Raw genomic sequence first — 14377 nt, forward strand, 5'->3', positions numbered from 1 at the left:
CCCAGTACAGCATGTGTCAGAGCGAAGCTTCCCCCCGCCCCCCGCTCCTCCCCTCCCTTATCTCTCTCTCTCTTCCTCTTTCTTTCTTATAAATAAATAAATAAATAAACTTTGCTCTTGTAAATAAATATACAGCCCATGCCTTTAACCAAGTAAGGTTTCTGAGGACATTTCCTAAAGAAATTAGTGGATGTGGTCCAGTGGCACACTGGACTCTCCAGCACGAGGTCCTGAGTTTGATACCTGGCAGCACATGTACCAGAGTAACTTCTGGTTCTTTCTCTCCCCTCCCATCTTTCTCATTAATAAACATATAATACAAAACAAGGGAAACAAAAGGGAAAATAAATATAAAATATATATATATAATATTTATATATAATATATATTATAAATATTTATAATTATATATGTGTATAAATATATATATAATCCACCTGCAGGGGGAAAGCTTCACAAGTGGTGAAACAGGGCTGCAGGTGTCTCTCTCTCTCTTTCCCTATCTCCCCCTACCTACTCGATTTCTGACTGTTTCTATCCAATAATAAATAAATATAAAAAAGAAAAGGGAGTCGGGCGGTAGCACAGCGGGGTTAAGTGCACATGGCAAGGACTGGCATAAGGATCCTGGTTGGAGCCCCTGTCTCCCCACCTGCGGGGGGGGGTCACTTCACAGGATGTGAAGCAGGTCTGCAGGTGTCTGTCTTTCTCTCCCCCTCTCTGTCAGCCTCCTCCTCGCTCCATTTCTCTCTATCCTATCCAACAATGACAACAACAATAATTACAATAACAATTTTAAAAACAAGGGCAACAAAAGGGAAAATAAATAAATAAATATAAAAATTTTTAAAAATCAAAACAAGATGTGTGGAGAGTACCATAATCACACTAAGGAAAAAAAGAGTCAAGAAATAAATATAGTGGTCCAGGAGGTAGCACAGTGGCTGAAGCATTGGATTCTCAAGCATGAGGTCCCGAGTTCAATCCCCAGCAGCACATGTACCAGAGTTATGTCTGGTTCTTTCAATCTCTCCTCCTGGGAGTCGGGCGGTAGCACAGCGGGTTAAGCGCAGGTGGCACCAAACGCAAGGACCAGCGAAAGGATCCTGGTTTGAGCCCCCGGCTCCCCACCTGCAGGGGAGCCGCTTCACAGGCGGTGAAGCAGGTCTGCAGGTGTCTATCTTTCTCTCCTCTTCTCTGTCTTCCCCTCCTCTCTCCATTTCTCTCTGTCCTATCCAACAACAATGACATTGATAGTAACTACAACAATAAAACAACAAGGGCAAAAAAAGGGAATAAATAAATAAATATAAATTTTTTTTAAAAAAGTCAACATATCAATCTCTCCTCCTATCTTTCTCATTAATAAATAAATAAACTCTAAAAAAAATCCCATGCTAAAAATAGAAATAAATACCTAGAAAAAGAGAAAATATTCATTTAAAAAAAGAAATAATTATATAAAATTTTAAAAATATTAATTAGCGGTTAACTGCTCACATTATACATAAGAAAATACTTGAATACTGAATAAATGTTGTAAGCCAACTAAATGTCCAACAACACACTTGCTTAAGTTGCAGTACATCTACTCTCTCATGAAAATAAGTAAATAAGGGAGTCAAGTGGTAGCGCAGCGGGTCAAGCGCACGTGGCGCGAAGCTCAAGGACCAGAGGAAGGATCCCGGTTAGAGCCCCTGGCTCCCCACCTGCAAGGGGGTCGCTTCACAAATGGTGAAGCAGGTCTGCAGGTGTCTATCTTTCTCTCCCCTTCTCTGTCTTCCCCTCCTCTCTCCATTTCTCTCTGTCTTGTCCAACAACGAAGACAGACAACAATAATAACTACAACAATAAAACAATAAGGGCAACAAAAAGGGAATAAATAAATATTCAGAAAAAATAATAATAATTGTATGGCCAGGAGTGGGGCGGTAGTGCAGTGAGTTAAGCTCAGGTGGCGCAAAGAGCAAGGACCGGCTTAAGGATCCCGGTTTGAGCTCCCGGTTCCCCACCTGCAGGGGAGCTGCTTCACAAGTGGTGAAACAGGTCTGCAGGTGTCTATATTTCTCTCTTCCTCTCTATCTTCCCCTCCTCTTTCCACTTCTCTCTATCCTATCCAACAAAGACTATGACATCAATAACAACAACAATAATAACTACAACAATAAAACAACAAGGGCAACAAAAGAAAATAAAAAATAATAATAATCATCTGGCCACTGGGAGGCAGCTCAGCAGTAGAGCGCATGCCTTACTAGGCACGAGGCCCTGGGTTTGATCCTTGGCACCACACAGAAGCGCCAAGGACAGCACCAAGGGAGCTCTGTGGATGGTGAAGCAGTGTCCCAACCTCTCAAAATATAGACTAAATAATTTTTTTTTTCTCCAGGGTTATTGCTGGGCTAGGTGCCTGCACCATGAATCCACCGCTCCTGGAGGCCACTTTTATCATTATTGCCATTGTTGATGTTGTTCGTTGTTGGACAGGACAGAGAGAAATGGAGAGAGGAGGGGAAGACAAGAGAGGGGGAGAGAAAGATAGACACCTGCAGACCTGCTTCACCGCCTGTGAAGCGACTCCCCTGCAGGTGGGGAGCCGGGGGCTTGAACCGGGATCCTTACACCAGTCCCTGCGCTTTGCTCCACATGCGCCTAACCCACTGCGCAACCGCCTGACCCCCTAAATAATTTTTAAATTGGGCAGAGTGAGAGATGGAGGATGCACCTCAGCTATATCGCACATGTGCGAGGACCTGCTTTCATTCCCTCTGCCCTAGGCTGCACGGGGAGCTTGATGGTGGCACACATGTTACAATGCACAAGGACACAAGCTCAAGCCCCCAGTCCCTATCTGCAGGAGGGAAACTTCCCAAGAGGTGAAACAGTGCTGCTGCAGGTGTCTTTCTCCTATTCTATCCTCTCTCTCAATTTCTCTGTCTCTACTCAATAAATAAATACGTAAAACAGTAAAATATGGAGGGTCAGGCAGTGGCACACAGGTTAAGCACACATAGTATGAAGCACAAAGATCCCAGTTCCAGCCCCCAGTTCCCTCACTTCACAAGTGGTGTCTTTCTCTCTCCCTCTCTAAATCCCCTCCTCTCTCAATTTCTCTCTGTCCTATCCAACAAAATGGAAAAAATAACCAGCAGGAGCAATGGGTTCATAGCGCCAGCACTGAGCTCCAGTGACAACCCTGGAGGCAAAAAAAAAAAAAGTAAAATATGGGACCAGTCGGTGGTGCACCTGCTTAAGTGCTCACAGTACAGTAGTAAAGTGCACAAGGACCCAGGTTCAAGCCCCTGGTCCCAACTGCAGGGGAAAAGCTTCATAAGTGGTGAAGCAAGGCTCCAGGTATCTCTCTGTCTCTTTCCCTCTTTTTAAAAATTATTTATTGGATAAAGACAAAAATTGAGAGAAGAGATGGAGACAGAATGAAAGAGACAGAGAGACCCCTGCAGCCCTGCTTCACCACTCATGAAGTGAGGACCAGGGGCTTGAACCCGGGTCCTTCTGCACTGTGATGTGTGTGCTCACCCAGGTGTATAACCCCCGTCCCTCTCCCTCGCAATCGCCCACTCCCTTCTCAATTTCTCTGTCTCTATCCAATAATAAATAAAAATAATAAAATAAAATAAAATAAAAAAGACTTTGAAATCAACTATTTTCTATGAAACATATCCTTAAAAAAAAACTAAAACTAAAACAAAAATAAGGGGAGTCTGGCAGTAGCGCAACGGGTTAAGCATAGGTGGCGCAAAGCCGCAAGGACCGGCATAAGGATCCCAGTTCGAGCCCCCGGCTCCCCACCTGCAGGGAAGTCGCTTCACAAGCGGTGAAGCAGGTCTGCAGGTGTCTGTCTTTCTCTCCCCTTCTCAGTCTTCCCCTCCTCTCTCCATTTCTCTCTGTCCTATCCAACAACGACAACATCAATCATAACTACAACAATAAAACAAGGGCAACAAAAGGGAATAAATAATAAATAAATTTTTTTTTGAAAAACTAAAATAATTTTTAAAAGATAATGCATGGGGGGGTCGGATGCAAAGCATTAGGAACTGCAGTATGGATCCTGGTTCGAGGCCCTGGCTGCCCACGTGCAGGGGGGTCGCTTTACAAGTGGTGTCTATCTTTCTCTCCCCCTCTGCCTACCCCTCCTTTCTCGATTTCTCTCTGTCCTTTCCAACAACAATGACAACAATAATAATAACAACAACAACAAGGGCAACAAAAGGGGAAAAAATAGCCTCCAGGAGAAGTAGATTCATAGTGCAGGCACCAAGCCCCAGCGATAACCCTGGAGGCAAAAAAAAAAAAAAAAAAAAAAAAAAGATAATGCCCAGGAGGTAGTGAAGTGAATGGAGCAGTGATTATACAGGCATAAGGTCCCGAATTCTACCATCGAATATACCAGAATGATGTTCTGGCATTCAATCACTAATAAACCTTAAAAACAATAATAATACCCCACACCTATGGACATCTAATCTTTGACAAAGGGGCCCAGACTATTACATGGGGAAAGCAGAGTCTCTTCAACAAATGGTGTTGGAAACAATGGGTTGAAACATGCAGAAGAATGAAGCTGAATCACTGTATTTCACCAAATACAAAAGTAAATTCCAAGTGGATCAAGGACTTGGATGTTAGACCAGAAACTATCAGATACTTAGAGGAAAATATTGGAAGAACTTTTTTCCGCATAAATTTTAAAGACATTTTCAATGAAATGAATCCAATTACAAGGAAGACTAAGGCAAGTATAAACCTATGGGACTACATCAAATTAAAAAGCTTCTTCACAGCAAAAGAAACCACTACCCAAATCAAGAGACCCCTCACAGAATGGGAGAAGATCTTTACATGCCATACATCAGATAAGAGTTTAATAACCAACATATATAAAGAGCTTGCCAGACTCAACAACAAGACAACAAATAACCCCATCCAAAAATGGGGGGAGGACATGGACAGAATATTCACCACAGAAGAGATCCAAAAGGCTGAGAAACACATGAAAAAATGCTCCAAGTCTCTGATTGTCAGAGAAATGCAAATCAAGACAACAATGAGATATCACTTCACTCCTGTGAGAATGTCACACATCAGAAAAGGTAACAGCAGCAAATGCTGGAGAGGGTGTGGGGTCAAAGGAACCCTCCTGCACTGCTGGTGGGAATGTCAATTGGTGCAACCTCTGTGGAGAACAGTCTGGAGAACTCTCAGAAGGCTAGAAATGGACCTACCCTATGACCCTGCAATTCCCCTCCTGGGGATATATCCTAAGGAACCCAACACATCCATCCAAAAAGATCTGTGTACACATATGTTCTTGGCAGCACAATTTGTAATAGCCAAAACCTGGAAGCAACCCAGGTGTCCAACAACAGATGAGTGGCTGAGCAAGTTGTGGTCTATATACACAATGGAATACTACTCAGCTGTAAAAAATGGTGACTTCACCTTTTTCAGCCGATCTTGGATGGACCTTGAAAAAATCATGTTGAGTGAAATAAGTCAGAAACAGAAGGATGAATATGGGATGATCTCACTCTCAGGCCAAAGTTGAAAAACAAGATTAGAAAAGAAAACACAAGTCTAACCTAAAATGGAATTGGAGTATTACACCAAAGTAAAAGACTCTGGGGTGGGTGGGTGGGTGGGGAGAATACAGGTCCATGAAAAAAAAAAAAAAAAAAAAAAAAACAATAATAATAATATCACCTCACTTCACAAGTGGTGTCTTTCTCTCTCCCTCTCTAAATCCCCTCCTCTCTCAATTTCTCTCTGTCCCATCCAACAAAATGGAAAAAATAACCAGCAGGAGCAATGGGCTCATAGTGCCAGCACTGAGCACTGATACCTTCAAATATATATTCTTTCACTGGTTACGATGAAGGCACAAGATTCCTAAGCAATGCAAACCATTTCTAGACAAATGGGTTACAGGTAGCAAGGGCTGGAGGATGATGCACAGCTCTCATCCCTGGGCACTATGGCTATAGGTGTTCTTCCCTTCTCCTCTTACTCCTTTAAGTCTCCATGCTTTATCTCTAGAAAAAAAAAAGCCAAGTTATTTTTAGATTGAAATGAAAACAAATAAGATAGAGGAGTGGGGCTTAGTCAATTCAAAGTACTGTGGTCAGGCCTGGCCTCTTAGACCCAGCCTGTCTGCTGGGTCCATCACTAAACACTCAAGTTGCTATCAGGAACACTTTTTTTTTTCTTTCTGTTGAAGTGACTGGCTTTTGTCACACAGTCCCTAGGTTATAATGGGAGAGCCGCCAGGCTTCAAAGCAGTCAGCAGTAGCCGCGTGGTCAGTGGCTGGGGTTCGCCAGGCCTCTGGCCTCCTCATGGGGAACGTGATCAAGGCCATCCTGGCCTTCATCCCGGCTGAAGGTTGCCAGAGCTATGTAGTCGGAGATCTCCAGGAGATGCCGCTAGACAGGATGGTGGATCTGAGTGGGAACCGACTCCGCCGATTCCCCGCCCGCGTGTGCTCCTTCCAGGAGCTGGTGAAGCTCTATCTGAGTGGCAACCACCTCCACAGCCTGCCGCCCGAGCTGGGACAGCTGCAGAACCTGCAGATCCTGGCCCTGGACTTCAACAACTTCAAGGCTCTGCCCCGCGTGGTTTGTACCTTGAAGCAGCTCTGCATCCTTTACCTGGGCAACAACAAGCTCTGCGACCTCCCCAACGAGCTGAGTTTGCTCCAGAATCTCCGGACCCTATGGGTGGAGGCCAACTGCCTCACGCAGCTGCCAGACGTGGTGTGTGAGCTGAGCCTCCTGAAGACGCTGCACGCCGGCTCCAATGCGTTGCGTCTACTGCCAGGCCGGCTCCAGCATCTGCGGGAACTGAGGACCATCTGGCTCTCGGGCAACCTGCTGACTGACTTCCCACCTGTGCTGCTCCACATGCCCTTCCTGGAGGTGATTGACGTGGACCGGAACGGCATCAGGCACTTCCCCAGCCTGGTCCACCTGTCAAGCCTGAAGCTGGTCATCTATGACCACAATCCTTGCAGGAATGCACCCAAGGTGGCCAAAGGAGTGCGCCGGGTGGGGAGATGGGCGGAGGAGGCCTCAGAGCCTGACCTGAGAAAAGCCAGGCGCTATGCCTTAGCCAAGGAAGGAAGCCAGGAGGCTCAAGTCCTCGCCCTGCCACTTCCACTTCCTCTCACCAACTCCTGAGGAACTTGAGTGGTAGGTCAATACCATGGACACAAGTAACTCCAGCATCTTCTGGAGGCCTCTCCACTAGAGCACAAAGGTTTTGCTTCAGGGCATTTGGAGTGGGTGTCTTTGCCAGTAGACACCAATGGAGGCAGGTGACATGTTATAAATTGGAGAAAATATTTCCATATATGTGACTAGACTGCTTTCTGGACTCTCAGTTCTATTCCAATGCCGGTGACATCTCCCTCAAAGGCAAGTTTTACAGGAAAAAAAAAAAAATCAGCCTTTTCAAGCAGGTTATTTTGGAACACTGAAAAGCAAGAAGGGTTGGTCTCTTCTGCTTTCCTGAAGTGGCTGCTCACAAGACTCATGAATTCGTTGGATATGGTATTTATTATATTAGGTTCAGAGTGGCCTGTCTCCAGCTTTTTATAGAATATACTCTTGCTATAACTGATCACAAATGATAATAATTCAGGCCACATTAAACAGGACATTTCTACACATTCAGTCGGACTCACAGGAAATCTTAAGATAAATCTAAAGCCATAATTTAGTGGCTTCTGAAAATGTGGCTTCCTGATGAAGAATGTCTCCTAGTGGAGTCCAGCTGCCACTTCACCCAGGTTTTGCTCATTTTTCCTATGAGGTTTCAGCCAACATCTGTCTCCAACTGTCTGCTGTCAATAACTAGAAGCTAGAAAGTATAACATTGTGGGGGCCGGTGGTGGGGTGTAATGCACATTGAATGTGCATTACAATGCACAACCACCCAGGTCAGAGCCTCTGGTCCCCACTTGCAGGGGGAAAGCTTTGTGAGTGGTAAAGTAGTTTTGCAGGTGTCTCTCTTCCTCTCTATCTCCCCCTTCCCTCTGGATTTCTGACTGTCTCTATCCAATAAATAAATATAGTAAAAACATTTCTTTAAGTATAACATTGCTTTGGCAATGTAGTCATATTGAAGTCAAGCCTTTGTGGGGTCCGCACAGTCCTTCTGTCCGTATCAATGAAGCACAGCTGATCTAAGTATCGTTACATGGAGAGAAACCGCATCTCCAGAATCTTCTCAAGGGTAATAGGTGAGCAACTGGGGAGGTGGCTAAGCGGGGCGAATGCAGGACTTGCATGCTATGAGGCCTGGTTTAGTCCCTGCCATTGTATATACCAGAGCAGAGCACTGCAATGTCTCTCCCACTCATAAAAATAAGTTTTAGGAAGAAATGTGAAATAATAATGTGAAAAAGCTGTTTGCCTGAAGCATTCGAGTATGAACTGCAGATGGTAATCTAATAGGAGGCTTCTTCTGCTTTTCTTGTTCTTTATTTGTTTATTGGACAGAGACAGCCAGCAATCAAGAGGGAAGGTAGTAGAGAAAGACAGACAGAGAGAAAGACACCTGCAACACTGCTTCACCACTAGGGGCTTGAACTCAGGTCATTTCCCACTGTAACGTGCGTGCTCAAGCAGGTGTACCACCACCAGGCTCCTGGAAGCTTCTGTAGCCTCAGTGGATGATTTAATAAAAAGGTCTTATACGATTGAGCTTTTTCAGCAAGCAAGGAGTTTGTCATCTAAATTAAAACATAGGGGGCTGACCTTTTAAAAAGTATGTTAGTCATAAAAGCATCTGGACACAGCAATTTGCTTCTAAAATAACATCCCAAGATAGACTGATTTCATGTGTGTTCCCTACCACAAGTATTTCTTTCTGAATGACAGAAGATTTCCTATCATGTGGTCACTTCTGATCACTGCCTCCCAATCTGTGAAAGTATGTGCAACCCTGCCAGGGGACGGACCTCTTTAGTCATTCAACACGGTGGGCTTATATACATAATTTAAACACTTTTTTTGTTCGTTTTATTTTATACCAGAGTACTGCTCAGCTCTGGATTATGGTGGTGCTGGAGACTGAACCTGAGACTTTGAAGCCTTAGGCATCAAGTCTTTTTTAAAAATTATATTTATTTATTCATTAGATAGAGACAGGAAGAAATTTAGGAGGGGGGAGATTGAGAGGGAGAGAGACAAAGAGACATCTGCAGCATTACTTCACCTGTTATGAAGCTCTCCACCTGTAGGTAGAGACCAGGGGCTTGACCCCCAGATCCTTGTGCATTGTGACATGCACTCAACCAGGTGCACCACCATCCAGCCCCTTAAAGTCTTTCTGCATTAACCATTAAGCTATTTCCACCACCCTAACATTTAACTCTTTTAGTGATGAATCTAGATTACTATTAGACAGCTAGGATTTATAATCTAGTTTGCAATGTTTAATGACTGACAATACACTATACTCAGTTGATGCCAGAAACCCTCCCTGCTTTTTGAACTTTATGGATGGCTGATCTTTTTTTTTTTTTTTTTTTTTAAAGTCTTTTATTTATTTTATTTTTGAGAGAGATGCAGAGAAAGACACAGAGAGAAACACCAGAGCACTGCTCAGCTCTGGCTTATGGTGGTGCAGGGGATTGAACCTGGGACTGCGGAGCCTCAGGCACGAGAGCCTCTTTGCATAACCATTATGCTATCTACCCCCACCCTGATGGCTGATCTTCTGATACCTCTTTTGCCTCCCAAGGGAAATGTGCCCACCTTTATCTAACATCACTGAAGCTTCAGCCAGCATCAGAATAAAACCAAATTTACCTACATACAGCCTTCCTTTAATAGATTAAGTGCTTGCTATGAATAGATTGCTAAATTATATATATACATTTTGGCCCAGAGTTCGGCTGTTTATACTTTTTTTTTTTCCCCTTGGCTGTTTATACTTTTAAAGTAATCATTACATAGCAAAATGAACATTTCTCAAAGAATATGTTTAAGTGTTCGCCAATGATCTTGTTTTCACTATAGATTTCTAATCCATTATTTAAGTAACTGTGTGTTTATTTATATCTCCCTAACCCTCTGGCATTTTTCCAAAATCCTGAAATAAAAAAACAGGAAAATGGAACTTTAAACAAGAAACCATAGCGCCGTTCTGTCATTAAGGATGTGTTTTATTTATTTACTTATTTTGCCACCACTGTACCTGGATAACTCCACCACTTTCAGTGGCTATTTCTTTCTTTTTCTGATAGAAGGTGAGAAATGGAGACAGGAAAAGTAAGACATTTGCAACACTGCTCTTTTGTTCATGAAGTTAACCCCCTGGGAATGAGGACCAGGAACTTGAACCAGGATCCTTGCTGATGCTGTGTGTGCTTTATTTTACAGGGTGCACCACTGCCCCACCCCATTTTTACTTCTTTTATGCAATGGCAGAGTTTGAACCCAGAGCCTCACATATGAAAAGAATGAGTTCTACCACAAACCACCTCTACCACCATCAAATATAACTTTAATAGGTAGTTTCGTAAGTCTGGAGCCCAGTATTATACATCAGAAGAAAATCTCTTCTAGAAACTTGTATAGGATTTCAGCTTGCATAAATATGAGTAGTGTTAACTAAACTCAATAATATGAATTCTTTTTAAAAATTTTTTTATTTTCCTTTTTGTTGCCCTTGTTTTTTATTATTGTTGTTGTTATTGATGTCGTTGTTGTTGGATAGGACAGAGAGAAATGGAGAGAGGAGGGGAAGACAGAGTGGGGAGAGAAAGACAGACACCTGCAGACCTGCTTCACCACCTGTGAAGCGACTCCCCTGCAGGTGGGGAGCCGGGGGCTCAGACGGGGATCCTTAGTCGGTCCATGTGCTTAGTGCCACCTGCGCTTAACCCACTGCGCTACTGCCCGATTCCCAATAACATGAATTCTATGAAAGTCAATGAAGTTTTTTCCTCCTTTGTTCTAAAATACACTAAATTTATAATTTCACACACATATGAAGTGGGATTGTCTTTTTTTAAACTTTTTTTTAAAGAATTTATTTATTTATTCATGAGAAGGATAGGAGGAAAGAAAAGAACCAGACATCACTCTGGTACATGTACTACCAGGGATCAAACTCGGGACCTCATGGTTGAGAATCCAATGCATTATCCACTGCGCCACCTCCCAGACCACGTGGGATTGTCCTAAGGAAAGCACCTATTACAAATACTGTAATCCACCGTGTAGTTATGACAGTTAAGCCATGACCCTTTAAACTGAGTTAAAATTTGCTTTGGGGCCTGGAGATAGCTCATCTGAGTGCAGACTTTACTGTGTATGAGGACCTGGGCTAGGATGCACGCTCCTCACCCCCAGTACCACATGGGGGGGAAGCTTCACAAGTGGTGAAGCAGTGTTGCAGGTTGTCTGTCTTGGCTGTCTCCCCCTTCCCTCTCCATTTCTACCTTTATCCAAAAAAAAATTTTTTTTAAATGAAACAAAGAGAAACCTCTCTGCAAGTGGTGGAACAGTGGTATGGTCTGAGATTGAAAGGAAAACCAAAACAAAGCCCATGGGGGCAGTGGGATCAGACAGGCATAGAAACCCCGGTGGTGAGGGGAGTGGTTCATTTCCTTATCGCTAAGGAGAAGGAAAAAAAAAAGGAGGTAATAGGTTTTTTTTAGTGATCTAATATTGGTTTACAAAATTAAATTACAAGATAACGGCTACAGTACTCTACTGTTCTCACCACCAGCATTCTGTGTCCCCATCCCCCACTGGAAACTGCAGTGGTTCTCCCCAGGTCACAAGTTATGTAGAGACTTATCATTTCTATAAATATATGTGTAACTGGATGTCAGAGCCCTCTAGTCATCTTCACCAAACATTCTCTCCCTCTGGGAGTATGGGCCAAAATTCTTTTGGAGGGGGGTATAAAAGGTGAGAATTATGGCTCCTGTAACTGTTTCTCTGCTGGGCACAGATGTTGGCAGGTCAATGGCTTTTACTTCTCAGAGTATTGTAAAAATGAAATAATTTCCCACATAAAAAGCACATAGAATGATAGCCTGGCAGGTGACGGTAATACTTAGATAGCATGTTCTTATTGCTAAATGTTGTACTATGCAGCACAATGCTTATATATACCCTATAATCAGTCTAACTCCTTACTTGGCAGGAACTGGTGCAATGAATAAAGCGTTGGAGTCTTCAGCATGAAGCCCTGACTTAGATCCCTGGCATCATATGCTCCAGTCAGGCTATGGTTTTCTCTTCTCTAGTCTTAAATAATAAAACAAAAAAAACTACTTAAAGGAAAGCATAAATAGCAACTGAACAAAAAGCATTTTTCCTCTTAGTAAAATGCCACCTATACTTTTGAGTATAAGAAAATTAACTGGGAGTCAGGCGGTAGCACAATGGGTTAGTTGCATGTGGCGCAAAGCGCAAGAACCGGAGTAAGGATCCTTGTTTGAGCCCCCGTCTCCCCACCTGCAGGGAAGTCGGTTCACAGGCGGTGAATCAGGTCTGCAGGTGTCTTTCTCTCCCCATCTGTCTTCCCCTTCTCTCTCCATTTCTCTCTGTCCTATCTAACAATGACGATATCAATAACAATAACTACAACAAAAATAAAAAGGGGGCAACAAAAAGGGAAAATAAATAATAAAAAAATAAATATTTTTTTAATAAAAGAAAATTAACTACAGTGGTCTGGGAGGTGGCGCAGTGGATAAAGCATCAGACTCTCAAGCATGAGGTCCAGGGTTCAATCCCTGGCAGCACATGTACCAGGGTGATGCCTGGTTCTCTCTCTCCTCCTATGTTTCTCATTAATAAATAAATACAAACTTTTAAAAAAGAAAGAAAATTAACTACAATGTGGTCAAGTACTTCTGGCTTACCCAAATGGGCAAACACACAGACATGGCCACCAAGAACTCATTTAAAATTTCTAAACAAATATACATTGCCATGGTCCAGGAGGTGGCGCAGTGGATAAAGCACTGAATTCTCAAGCATGAGGTCCTGAGTTCAATCCCTGGCAGTACATGTACCAGAGTGATGTCTGGCTCTCACCTTTCTCATTAACATAAAATAAAATTAAAATGTGATACTATAGCTTGATAATATCCACGTTATGAAGGGCAGGAAACATGGGATAAAGACATGGATATCTGTCTGCTAAACATAAAACTTTTGTATTTATTTTATTTAACCGAAAGCACTGTTCAGCTCTGGCTTATGGTGGTGCAGGGGATTGAACCTGGGACTTTAGAGCCTTAGGCATGAGGGTGTTTATATAACCATTATGCTATCTAACCTCCGCTGGACACAAAACTCCTTTACCATTGTGACACACACAAAACCTTAAAATCCTCCTTGTAATCTATCACTGTACAAAGTATTTTAATATTCAAAAACTAAATGTAGGGAGTCGAGCAGTAGCGCAGCGGGTTAAGTGCACATGGCGCAAAGCACAAGGACTGGCAGAAGGATCCTCGTTCAAGGCCCCGGCTCCCCACCTGCAGGGGAGTCACTTCACAGGCGGTGAAGCAGGTCTGCAGGTGTCTTTCTCTTCCCCCTCCTCTCCATCTCTCTGTCCTATCCAACAACGATGACATCAATAATAGCAATAATAACTATAATAATAAAAAACAAGGGCAACAGAAGGGAATACAATTTATTTAAAAAAATTAAATGTAGGGCTGGGGATATAGCATAATGGTTATGCAAAGAGACTTTCATGCCTGAAGCAACAAAGGTCCCAGGTTCAATCCCCAGGACCACCTTAAGCTAGAGCTCAGCAGTGCTGATAAAAATTTTAAAATGTAATCAATTTTATCTTTATCTCCTCTATATCTTACTTCCATTTCAGTTATCTTGGTCTAAAAATAGATTTAAGTTTTTTTTATAATTATCTCTAAATGATTCAAAGGCTATAAATTCAGACACTTTTAAGTGTATAACAATTATATCCCCAAGTTTCTACCTCTTTATAAGTACTTACTGACAGGTATTTTTTACTTTCATCAAGGCCTTTCCACATTTAAAAAATTACTTTGTTGAGGCAATGTTGATTTACATGGTTGTCAAAGGGGTATAGTTTCCCTATCTCCCCAAAATGGGTGTGATCACACCTCAGCCATCACTGGGGAGCCAGAGACGACCCGAACTGCCCCTGCGGCTACAGACAGACTATGACCCACATAGTCAACGACTGCCACCTCTCCAGATTCAAAGGAGGTCTCGAAACTTTACATCAGGCTCAACCTGACACTGTTGACTGGCTACGGAAGAAGGGCAAACGCTAGAAGAAGAAGCCATCACCTCTTGGCCTTTCCACCTGACCCTCAAGTTCTTCTGGCATACTGCA

The 14377-nt window shown here is 43.0% G+C and overlaps 1 protein-coding gene across 1 annotated transcript; it reads left to right on the plus strand.

Moving 5' to 3' along the window:
- The first annotated feature begins 6311 nt into the window (after positions 1 to 6311).
- Positions 6312 to 8098, plus strand: LRRC10 (leucine rich repeat containing 10). Its single transcript, XM_007530119.2, has one exon. It carries the CDS (start codon positions 6355 to 6357, stop codon positions 7192 to 7194), a length of 840 nt encoding a protein of 279 aa, XP_007530181.1. The 5' UTR covers positions 6312 to 6354; the 3' UTR covers positions 7195 to 8098.
- Positions 8099 to 14377: the final 6279 nt, after the last annotated feature.

This window comes from Erinaceus europaeus, chromosome 7 (genome assembly GCF_950295315.1).
Source record: "Erinaceus europaeus chromosome 7, mEriEur2.1, whole genome shotgun sequence".
Taxonomy (NCBI): domain Eukaryota; kingdom Metazoa; phylum Chordata; class Mammalia; order Eulipotyphla; family Erinaceidae; genus Erinaceus; species Erinaceus europaeus.